The 12,328-nt window shown below is 45.2% G+C and overlaps 1 protein-coding gene across 1 annotated transcript; it reads left to right on the forward strand.

The window, feature by feature from the left end:
- On the forward strand, window positions 1-11,824 carry LOC133055041 (CKLF-like MARVEL transmembrane domain-containing protein 2). Its single transcript, XM_061140523.1, has 4 exons — window positions 1-669; window positions 3,206-3,364; window positions 9,567-9,665; window positions 11,525-11,824. Exons 1-4 carry the CDS (start codon window positions 82-84, stop codon window positions 11,822-11,824), a joined length of 1,146 nt encoding a protein of 381 aa, XP_060996506.1. The 5' UTR covers window positions 1-81.
- The last annotated feature ends 504 nt before the right edge of the window (window positions 11,825-12,328 follow it).

The following is a 12,328-nucleotide window of genomic DNA, read 5'->3' on the forward strand; positions in this document are numbered from 1 at the left end:
ATCCGATCCCTTTTCCTACCCCTGGGCCCAAGGTGGGTGGCGGGCGGGGAGGCAGAAGGAGAAAGCGCCCGGACCGCCGAAATGGTCCCCAGAGCCCACTCCCCTTGGCGGGCTGGCAAGACGGAGGTGGCGGCATTGCGGGGATCTCGAGTTCCCCGGCGTCACATCCCGGTGGCTAGGAGGGTGCCTGGGGGGCTGGGTTTATCCGCGGGGAGCGACAGCTGCGTGCGCCCGCGAGGGAGAGGCGGTCAGCAGCCGTTGGGGCGAGACGCCGGTTCCCAGAGGAGGGCTGGCCGCCGCCGTGCAAGGTTCAGAGCCGCAGGGCCCGGCAGACACCACCAGGCCCAGGGGTCCACCATGGATGCTGAAAAGGACAACCCACCTTCGAAGGGCTCGAAATCCCGGGGGACTCTCTTGCACTCTGTACACATCGCAGAGGGGGCGCATCCCGAGCGCTCGGGTCGATCCACACCCTCCAAGCGCGGCGTCAGCGCAGCGCCCTCAGCATCCATACTCAAGCCGCCTTCAACCCCCACGACCCTCAGCCAAGAAGAGAAGGAGGCCATCCAAAAGCGTGCTGAGGGCCGGGCCAAAGTCCCGCCCAAATTCAGGGACAGCATCAAGCGTTTTTTCTTCTCGCCCACAGGAGCCTTGAAGATCATTAGGCTGGTGAGCAGAGAGAGTTGGGGACCCGCTGGGCAGGGTGGAGGCAGGCCGACTTGGCCTCTGGGAGTGAGTGATTCCCAGGGGTGTGCCACCTGGGGGGAAGCTTCCCTAATTCCCTTTGCCAGTCTTCACCTTTCTTCGGCCTCTCCCCTGACTCCTCCCACGCACTCAAGCCTTGCTACTAAATTTGGCACGCTACCCACCCACCCCCCAATCCCTCACTTTTATATTTCTCAGGTTTTCCCTCACAAAGGGAATTAGGGAAGCAATGGGGATAATAGCAGGAAAGTGTAAGTTAGCAAACAAAAATAATAGAATTGACCAATAAAACTGGTAAACCACTGATCCATATAACAGGAAAAAAGTGGGTGGGGTGGGAGAGGACATATATTTAAAGTTAGAAACCAGAAAGGGAAAATACTGTAAACGGGGAAGAAACTGAAAGGATTCACAAGAGTTACTTTGCAAAACAAATGTGAATAATTGGGTCCAAGAGTTGATTTTCTAGGAAAATATGTTACCAAAACTGATCCCAGAATAGAGAAAAATCAAAACAGACCAATATAAACACAGGGAGGAAAATGAGAGTATCTTTCAAAAATGTATCAGGCCCAGAAGATTGAGGGCAAGAGAAGCGGGTGACAGAGGCTGAGCTGGTTGGATGGCATCACCAACTCAATGGACATGAGTTTGAGCAAACTCCTGGAGATAGTGAAGGACAGGGAAGCCTGGTGTGCTGCACCTCATGGGGTTGCAAAGATTAAGACAGGACCTAGCAACTAAATAACAACAACAATCAGGCCTAGACTTTTTCACAGGTTAACCCTTTCAAACCTTCATAGGATGTAATTCTGATACTATTCAGTATCAGATACTGAATCTGATACTATCAGATACTGAATCTGATACTATTCAGTATCAAGGATACTATTCAGTATCAAGTATTCAAGGACTAGAGAAAAAAGAAACACTTCTAAACTGTTTTTATAAAGTCAGTGTAACATTGACCTCAACCCTGACCAAATTCAGAAAAAGAAAAGTAAAATATTCAATAGAAATCTCACTAGTACCAAAGCAACAATATTAGCACGTTAGCAGAAAACATTCATTGGTACTTCTTAAAAACACATCATGAAGAAGAAACATAAGGATGATTCGATATTAGGACTCTGTTAGACAAATCCATCATAAGTAAAAGGAGAAAAAATTAAGACACTCTATCAAAGAGGGTATAGAACACATTTGACAAAATTCAACATTCATCTCTGATTGCAAAAAAACGTGAGCAAGGGAAGAAGAGAGAAAGACCAGTTAACTTAGGAATATATCGATATTTCACTGACATTATAAAATAAACCCCAAAATCAGTATCATATATAATTAAACCTCAGAAGTATTCCCATTAAAATGAGAGACGTATTCCCATTAAAAACAAAGAGGATGCCCACTATTAATGCTGTTATTCAGTGTTTTGCTGGAAACACTAGTCATCACAATCACACAGGAAAAAGGAATAAGTAAGACTATTTGAAAAGGCAAAATATATCATTTCTTACAGCTGACCTGATCAAAGATCTAAAAATAAAATTGACTGGGAAACACTCTAGAATACAATAATTTCTACTAACTTAGTAGAAATGAGCAAGCACTTAGAATAGAAGAAAATATTTCTCTTTACAACAACAATCAAGATGGTAAAATATCTAAGATTAAATGAAATAAATTTGAAAGACCTATACAAAGAAAACTTTAAAACTCTATTGAGAGATATTTTTAAAACCACTAAAATAACTGGAAAGACATACTTTTTGTTCTTGAAGGGTCAGACTAAATTTTGTGATCTTTCTATATTATAAGTTAAAGGAAATTCCAATTAAAATACCAACAGGCTTAGTTTGGGGAACTTGATCAAGACAAAAATAAGAAACATAAACAACCTGAGAATGGGTACTGAAAGGGGGTCCAAGCCAGGCAAAAATACAACATAAAATAAGTTGCTTGTAATTTCAAAAGTACTAGAAAAGTCAGCAACTCAATAGAGGAAAAGAGCTTCAAAATCAAATACATACGAGAATTTAGTATATGATAAAGTTGGATTTCAGATCAGTGGTGTTTCCCAACAAATGACGTTGGGATAATCAGCAGGTGTTCAGAAAGAAAGAAAGGTGGGACTTTATCTCACTCTTTCTCTCAAAATCAATATATATTTACTTCACTTGGCCTATATATACACAGTTCTTTCTGGCATGAAATATACACAGTTAACTGATTACTTTTAAGGAGATACACTAGGATTGGGACAAGGGAGGAGAAAGAAGCTTCTGTACTGTGTGCATTTTTTATTTGTGTGTGTTATTTCATTTCTTAAGAAACATAAGGAATTTTAAAACTAACATATATGTGCCAAACAATACAGGCCATTGGAATATAATCAGATTTGCATTCTGACCATTTATGGTTTTGTTCTGTTTTTTGTTTTTTTTAATAGCCCATTTGCATTAAAACAAATCCTGTTTGTTTGTTTGTTTGTTTACTGCAGGGCCTTCTCATAGGGGCATTCATTTTTTTCATCATTGCCGAAGCCCCAGAGTCCTACATAGCAATCACCATTCTGGAAACCTGCATCGTTGTTTTTTTCATTCTAATATATATGCTAACCCTTCAACACTTGATGACTTATTTACATTGGCCCTTACTTGTAAGTGTTCCTTTTCATAATTTGCATATAAACTTTGCCCTCAGCCCCAGGGTAAAGGCTCTCCTCAACTGAGCACAATAGAGGGATCTCTCTGGACGAGGACAAAACTGAGCTGTGATACTATTGCCCTAATCCCAGAGAAGAAACTAGCCTAAATCCAGAAAGATTCCTGGAACCCCTCTGTCTATAGGACAATCAATATACACACCTGCTTCCATCTGATTATGGCCCTGAACATGTGGTACTTTTCAGCTGGTCCTAAAGAAAATTTTACTTAGTATATTCAGTAATATCCCTCTCTCCTCTCCGTCCATCAGTCAGTCATGTCTGACTCTTTGCAACCCCCATGACTATAGCCCACCAGGCTCCTCTGTCCATGGGATTATCCGGCAAGAATACTGGAGTGAGTTGCCATTTCCTTCTCCAGGGGATCCTCCCGAGCCAGGGATCGAACCTGCGTGTCTCCTGCATTGGCAGTCTCATTCTTTACCACTATGCCACCTGGGAAGCCCATATTCAGTAATATATTGCTTTATGAAATAGGACATGCTTTTCCTACTTTTCAAAGAGTGCCCTCTCTAACAAATTACAAACATCCCTCTGAAAAGTTTCTACAACATGGCAAAGTTTAGAAAACTGTCATGTGTGCCCTGAAAGATTGCAAGAGTCAACTTTTTCATGTGTGCTAAGGGTCCATCTGATGCTGAAGCTGAAACTCCAATACTCTGGCCACCTCATGCAAAGAGTTGACTCATTGAAAAGACCCTGATGCTGGGAGGGATTGGGGGCAAGAGGAGAAGGGGACGACAGAGGATGAGATGGCTGGATGGCATCACTGACTCGATGGGCATGAGTTTGAGTAAACTCTGGGAGTTTGTGATGGACAGGGAGGCCTGGTGTGCTGCGATTCATGGGGTCGCAAAGAGTCGGACACAACTGAGCGACTGAACTGAACTGAACTGAAGGGTCCATCTTCCCAAAGGAGCGCCATATGGTGGGGAATTCAGGAAAAGACATTGCATAGCCTTCTTCAATAGTTTTTTCCCCAAATCTCATCATTTTTACCAGCTGAGAAATTCCCGAAGCTAATTCCTGAGGTCTCAGAAAAACAGTATTTATTTCGGAGCCTGAGGTTCTGCAACCTCACAGACTAGAGAGGTAGCATGGTTTTGGTCCAGATACAGACACGGACCCAGTTCCTGGCGCTGCCACCTTCCTAGCTGTGAAAACTTTAGCCTCAAGTTTCCCCATTCAAGGAAGGAATTTCAAGGAAGTTGGAAATTCAAGGAAGGAAAAGTGTGATGATAGAAACTGTCTAATAGGGTTCCTATAACTTTAAAGATGGTTAAAGCAAAGATCACAAAGGCTTGCCACAAAACTAAACATTCGCTACAAAGTGTCCGTGGACCCCAGGAGGCAGTTGGGTGGCTTTTACCCTTTTATCCTCTGCACCATGAACCATCCTAACTCTGAAGGAGCTCACACCTCTTCCACATTCCACTTTGTTATGGTGCCCTTTTCTAACCATAAAGTAGGATTGGTTGTGTCGACTTTAAAAAATTGCACAACATGTGAGTTGTGAGTTAAATTTTATTTGGGGCCAAATAAGGACTGCAGCTTGGGAGACAGCATCTTAAGTAGCTCTGAGAAACTGCTCCAAAGAGGCAGGGGGGAAGGTCGTGTGACTCTGGTGAAGGGGAAGTACATGCCATCAAGCACTTATTTTTCCAGACGGTTTCTATTAGTCTCATGACGCTTTTGCTAGGCACAAGGAAGAGTCATCACTGTGAAGGATTTCAGTGCTTTTCTAGATATGAAGAGGAACAAGAATTGGACTCATAAAATCAGCTCCTGAAAATATCTATCTGAAGACCTGTCCTGCCAGTTTTTCCCTGAGCACAGAGTGCCTCATTTCTGCTCTCCACCCTGAACTCCTTTCAGGAGGTGTTGAAAATCAGCAGCTGCATGATTTAATCCTTGTAGAGGTAGACGGCAAGTGCCAATTTGTAGCTGATGGTTGCTATTGAATTGAAACTCGAAATACTTCCTTGGAGCGTCTGAGGGGTTTTCTGAAAAGGCCGATGAGCTCTCTCTGTCCCACAGAGTGCTGAGCAGCAGGAGGCAGAGCAGGCAAACTGTGAGCAGCTTTCACTGGACACGTGGAAAGGCCTCTCAGTTATGGAGAGCTATAACCATGGAGAGGCTTCTGAGGGGAAACTAAAATCTCTGTCCATGGAATTTTCAAGAAGGGAAGGTAAAGTCACGGTCTTTGAGTACATTCCACGTACCCGATACTTCTTCATACAGATTGCCTTATTTCATCCTCACAACAACCCGGTGAGGTTGTGATCACCGCCCCCCGCCCCCGCCCCCAACCGCCACTGCCCGCTTAATGGATGAGAAAGTTGGATTAAAGAGACCATTAATATGACCATTACCCATGGTCATATGTAGGCACGTGGAAACTCAGATTTGAGCCCAGGTCTGTGACTCTAAAGCCCAGACTCTTTCCAGACTTTATACCCTTAGTGCCTTGTGATGTTTTCTCTCAACCCTTTTCCCTATGTCTTCGCCCTCCTCACATTTTCTAAATTTTATCTTCTCTGAAGATAGAAAGAACCCAGTTCTCTCATGGTTCCTTAAGATGTGGAGCAAACCATGAACTGATTATTCTGGGGTGGGGGGCAGGGTACAGATTTTGGGGGGTCGGCAAATGAGGGCTCCACAGCACCGAGGTCGGCAGCTGTGGTCAGGGAGGACTAGAGCCCTCTAAGAAAAAGGTCTACAGCCATAATGCTGGAGAGAGCCTCAAGGCCCTGTGCTTTGCTGGAGGGTCCAAGGGGGGTGTCCAGGAAGAGTTTCAGGGAGAGGCCGGAGCAGGGTCTCCTCAGCATGAAAAGGAAGGTCTCATGAGAGGAGCTGTTCCCACCGTCATGGGCAGCTCAGGCCAGCCTGTGTAGGGCTGCAGGCCTTCAGTCAACCCTGGTAAAGCCAGGCCCCCTTTTGCTACTTCACTTCTTAGGGGAGAGGTTTCACTTTTCTTTGGATAGCTATGGGACCCCAGAGTGTGATGCAGAGCCCCCCAGGGGGGTGGGCCAGGCCCAGCTTTCCTCACCCTACCTGTGTTGGCATCACTGTCTTCTCTGTTAGATTTCATTATCAACTTTACCCACCCTCTTCCAGTATCATCTATCAGTATACCCAAGAAAAGTATGAATTATAATCACTGTCTTCTAAATAGCCCATATTTTAACACTTCTACATTGTAAAAAAAATATATATATTTCCTGACACAGTCAGAGAAACTGAATTCTGGTCAAGTTGATTTTTTTTTTCCAATAGAAAACAATTTAGAAAAAACGTATTTACTTAAAATTCTATCAAAGGGATGATTCCAAAACTCTCAGCAGTATCTTTATGTTTATAAGTAAAAGGTATCAGCTTTAGAATGTCCCCTTCAAATTAATGAAAAATAATTGTAGTGATGTCTGATTAGGTTCTGCCATGTGTCTAGAGAACTCCAAGGCACAAACAGAACCAATGAAAGTTGTTGTTAGTCAAATACCATGTACTGTTTATTGTATATACATTCTTGTTAACAAATACCACATTTTGTGAAACAAATTGTAAAATGTTTGACTCCTTCGTAATCTTCAGTGATTAAAAAAAAATAACCATTCACCATCAAAGCATCTTTTTTCCCAATTTTAATTCGACACAATTTTGTTTATCTCTGGGAACAGTTTGGGCACTTTATGGAAAAATAATAGTCAAGTCACAAACCTATTTCGTCAGAGGCAACTATTTGAGTCAATAAGATAATTTAGTCAAAGATTAAAAAAAGGATGATGAGTAAGGATGGCATCTATGGGGGAACCAGAAGTGCTTTTGCACTTGGTAAAATTCAGCTGCAGTTTTACTCCATCTGAGAAGACATACCTTCCTCTCTGTCAAACATGAGGCCAACTTAGAGGGTCTGTGTCTAAGGCAAAAGGGAGTGGGGTTAGTCAGGAGAAGGCCCTTGGAGTGAGGAGGATCATAACCACTTACTGACTGAGCAACCCCAGGCAAGTCGCTTACCCATCAGTAAACTGGGGATGATAAGAGTTTATTGTGAGAATCAAATGAGATCACATATGAACACCCTGGCACAGTATGCAACACATAGCAAGTGCTCAAGACATGTGAGCTATGATAGAAATGTTCCATACAAAGCAAGCACTACCACCAAGAGACAGTTCGGGACAGCACTTCCTTCCAAGTAAGAGTCCAAAACTCCAATGAGGAGATGGAATTCTGACGAGGCAGTCAATGATTGACTAGGGAGATCAAGTCTGCATTTATTATTATTAACATTATTAATATGCCTTCATCCAAATTCTCAATGATGAAGACCACAGTTAACTTTTTTTTTTTTAAAGTTCACACTCTGCTTCAATGTCCCTGTTCACATTTTTGAGTATCTTGGTTTACACAATCCTCAGGTGCTATGCTTCCTGCAAAGTTGCAAACCACTGTACCTGCCCCACTGTGGGCAGACCTCTCACTCAGCCTACAGAACCCAAGTGGAACTGACTTCCAACCCTCACCAGCCTACAGAACCCAAGTGGAACTGACTTCCACCCCTCACCAGCCCTGCACCAATGTGCCCCCACCAGTGTTACCTCTCATGTGCCCAAATAGCAAACATTAGTGCCTTTCTAAGAAGCAAGTCCCATTCCACAATAGGGCTCCTTGCTCACCAATCTCAACAGGAAGAACACCTCGAGTTCACAGAATGTTTACTCACTGTGCACATTTTGAGGGCAGATTATCAGGAATCTGCACTTTGATGCACTCCCTCTACCAACTAGATGCCAGGTACCTCATCTGATGCTTTCAGATTCATTATGCCATTTAATCCTCAGATGAAGTCAATGAAGCCCAATCATGATCCCCATATTCACCCTGAGCCTGTTGGGGGACTTCCCTAGCAGCTCAGTGTTTAAGACTCTGTACTTCCATTGCTGGGGACATGGGTTGGATCACTAGTCAGGGAACTAAGATCCCACATGCAGCATAGCTGAAAAAAAAATGAGCCTGTTGGCACAGAGGGGCAATACAACATGTCCCAGGTGATACATCTAGTACTTGGTAGGCCAAAAGAGCTGATCAGCAAAGAACAGCCTCACCTTGCTTGTCCCGTGCCACTTTGATCCTCCATTACTCATTCCACAGAAAATGCCAAAGACAGGTGCTGCACTTCCAACCTAGGGGGACAGGTCATTTCTTCCTCATTTGGGTGTCCCTGATGGAAGGCAATAGTGAGTTGAGTTCTGATTCGGTTCCTTCGCAGATATTCAATCATAGGCAATTTAATGATCTTCTCTAAGCCTCTGTTACGTCCTCTTAAAATGGGGATCCTAACAGTACTGGCTTTGTGGAGGGTGTTTGTGAGGGTTAAATGAGATAATGACAGGAAAATGCTCAGCACACCATGGAGCTCCACTCAGACCCAATATGATTAGACGGCAGGGCTCCATTACTGACATCCAAAAAGGACACAAATAGCCTATAGATGTCAGGACAAATCAATTCTGGCCATGTGTTAGGAAAGAGAGAAAGTCAATTTCACTCCAGAAATACCAGGTCAGCTCCTCAGATGGGTTCCTGTCTTCTTGGGATGTGTGACCCTACAGAATAAATACAATCCAACTTCCAAAGTTTCAGTTCTAGTGATCTGCAGGTTTGGGAGTGGAATTAAATCAGTCAAATGTTAATTTAAATTTTTATTTTTATATTAAAACAAACATATTATGGAATAGAATGAAGAATTTACATTAAGTTAAAATATAAAACTTCAATAAGATTGTATTTATGGAGGGTCAGTCTGGGTCAGGTCCTCAGACCTCTGGGTTTTTTTTCTTGCCCACTTTCCTATGCACGTTAAAAAGCCTGACGGGAAAACTGTTACAAAAAGAGTATTCTTTAATGAAGTTAAACCCCTTTCTGTTGACAGTCCTATTCAGGACCTTATAATCACATAAACTCATATCTCTGGAAGATATAAGAATTATGCTGCTGAGGGTTTGTTCCTGTCAATATTAATCAAAGAGAAAGTTTTTAAAAGGCATTCATCCTTAGATGGGTAATTGACTAATGTAAAGACTTTGTGAAATGACATTTTCATGTAAACTTGACCATTTTCAATTCTCTGTTGCAGGATCTTATCAACAGTTTCATTACTGTAGTGTTCCTTTTAATAGTTGCCATCTTGGCGATACAAGAAAAGGAAAGAAGGCATTTGTTCTATATTGGTGGGGTAAGTAGAAGCCTTCACAACTCCATTTAAGATCAGTATTTCAAGATTCTTTAAAAAGGGAAACTAGCAGACCATCATTATTTCATTTACAGAACACCCCCCACCAACCACCCCTGCTCTTTCTTGTGCTGACTTCTTCAGAAGACTTGAAGTTACACAAGCTCTAAGCTCATGAAGATCTTCATTCTAATACTCATTCTCCAAATAAGTACAAAAACAAGTCTATGGAAACTTTGCTGAAAATCATACACACTACTTTTTTAAAAGTTGCCAAAATGTATTCCAAAAAAATGATTGTAGAGGAAAAAAAAAGTGCATTGCCAAAGTGAGGAGGGAAGACATTCCCACACTAGGCTAGGAATCGTCTGTCTTAATCTTTACAACTCTCATTTTTACAGATAAGGGAATGGAGGTTAAATACCTTACCCTGGGTCTCAAGGCTGGGACAAATCCTCATCGTATAAAGAGCACAAGAAATGGCAGATTAAGTGCCTGGAAGATAGGGGGTGGGGAATAGGGTGGTGAGACTTTGACTCAAGAAGTTAAGTGATGGAAGTAGAAATTAATCCAGAAAACAAAAACCAAAAAACTATAAGTTCTTCGAATTCATCCTATGATCTGTGAATATTTGTCAATCCCACTGGACTGTGCCAGGCCTGAGCTCAGTGCTGGGGATTGAGTCCCTTCCCACTTAGGGAGCTCAAGATTAGTTACAGCAAGACCTACCTAGGAAAAGTTCATGAAAGCAGCCAGGGATTAAGTGACCACAAAGAGATACTGGCAAGCTACAGTGCATGGGGTCACAGGGTTAGACACGATTTATCCACTCCTCAACAAAGAGAAACATGTGCTTCCCAAGTGGTGCATGTGGTAGAGAACCTGCCTGCCAATGCAGGAGATGTAAGAGATGAGGGTTCCACCCCTGAGTCGGGAAGATCCCCTTAAGGAGTGCATGGCAACCCACTCCAGTATTTTTGCCTGGAGAATCTCATGGACTGAGGAGCCTGGCAGGCTATAGTCCATGGGGTTGCACAGAATTGAACAGGACTGAATCGACTTAGCAACCCACAAACACAAAGAGAAACATACAAGGCAGACAGGAACTGAGGAGTACTTGGAATCTTGGGTGTTACAGGCCGTGATCCCTATCTGTTAACTCAGCCGTCACACCTTCTCAGGAGTTCCCACCCCCAGGTCTCCATCAGTACTTACCTGGATGGTCGGAACAACCCCACCTCCACCCCACCCACCTCAACACATACACTGGTCTCCCTGCCTCCAGCCCCATTCACTCTCCATTCATCTTGGGACAAATGGGCTTCCTGAACCTGGAACCTCCCCTCCCACCTTGATGAAGTCCCAGATCCTGCACCTCCCCAGCCTCAACTCTGCCCCCTCCCTCACCAGCTCCACAGGTGTCAGACACACCAGATGGAGAACCCAGTTGGGTACCTGGAATTCTCTTCCTCCCAGCTTGTCTCTTTGCAAACAACTACCTGCCCTTTCAAATATAGCCCGAGAGTCCTTTCCATCGAGGGGCCTTCTCAGGACTCCACCGCCACCTGGGGCCCCTTAGGATCAGTGCCCTTTTCTCCTCCTAGGGCCTCAGGCCTTAGGCAAGGTCATCCCTGGTGGTAAAGCCCATGTCCAAAAACCCTTTTTCTGAGAATGCCCCAGTGGGCTTGCAGCAGCCAAGTGGGCAGACACCAAGGAGGTAGTCGAGGGTCAGTGGGGGACAGGGGGCCACCCACAGGCCCTTCCCCACACTCTCCCACACCCCAGGATAAGGAACACAGGGTGCTGCGGAGCTGCAAAATAACCCCATTTTTCCTTCCTGCATCTGGTCTTGTGTCTGCCAGGCCCTGTGTCTCACAGCAGCAACCGTGTGTATCATCGATGCGACTCTGGTCACCAAGACGATGAGGAATAACTTGAAAAAAGCCCTGGGAATCAAAATGGAAACCAGTAGACCCCTGACCCCGGAACCCATCCCACCCACAAGGACACCCACAAGGGCAGGCCCAAACGCACCTACAAGGGCAGCTATGAAGCCACGCAGCCGCCGGGGGCAGTCACCCTCGAAAGCAACCTCGCCGGAACCCTCGTGGACGCCTATGAAAACCCCGCCAACTCCTTCCTCCGGCGGCTCTCACCGCTGAGCTCTCACGCTGTCACCCATTTCAGCCCACATGTGATCATAAAATCGGGACTGCTAAACCGGTAATATTCCTGCTTGTTCGTGCCGCCTTGCGTAAAAGTCGCGTTACGCTTGTCGGCGTAAACTTACAGCCCTGGGCCGCCTCCAGAGGCCTCGCGAGGTCGAAGCTGCAAGGGGAGCTCGGCGCGGCAGCTGAACCACCAGCATCACCTGAGCCGGAGGCGGGGCGGCGGCTTCCGCGCCGCGGGCGGGCGGCCCGGAGACGCACGCGGTGCCCGGAGGGCCGGGGGCCGGGGGCCCGGGGAGGGTGGAAGGGACTCGCGTGGGGAGACCAGGCGCGCGCCGGGAGGGTGCCAGGCGTTGGCTTTCGCTCCTCCTTCCTGGCAGTTGGCTGAGCGCGGCCTCTAAGTAGGTCGGTGGGCATCTGGCTCGCGCAAAGGCCGGGCCTGGCCAGGGACGGCAGGAGAAATTGGGCAGGCCCTGAGAACCTGAGAACTCCACGGTC

Source organism: Dama dama, chromosome 4 (assembly GCF_033118175.1).
Source record: "Dama dama isolate Ldn47 chromosome 4, ASM3311817v1, whole genome shotgun sequence".
In the NCBI taxonomy this organism is placed as follows: Eukaryota; Metazoa; Chordata; class Mammalia; order Artiodactyla; family Cervidae; genus Dama; species Dama dama.

Excerpts from the sequence above, each read along its gene's own strand:
- LOC133055041 (XM_061140523.1), top strand. The coding sequence starts at position 82 with ATGGTCCCCAGAGCCCACTCCCCTTGGCGGGCTGGCAAGACGGAGGTG. Across the intron at positions 3,365-9,566 it reads ATTTACATTGGCCCTTACTT|GATCTTATCAACAGTTTCAT; the intron begins GTAAGTGTTCCT and ends TCTCTGTTGCAG. Across the intron at positions 9,666-11,524 it reads ATTTGTTCTATATTGGTGGG|GCCCTGTGTCTCACAGCAGC; the intron begins GTAAGTAGAAGC and ends TGTGTCTGCCAG.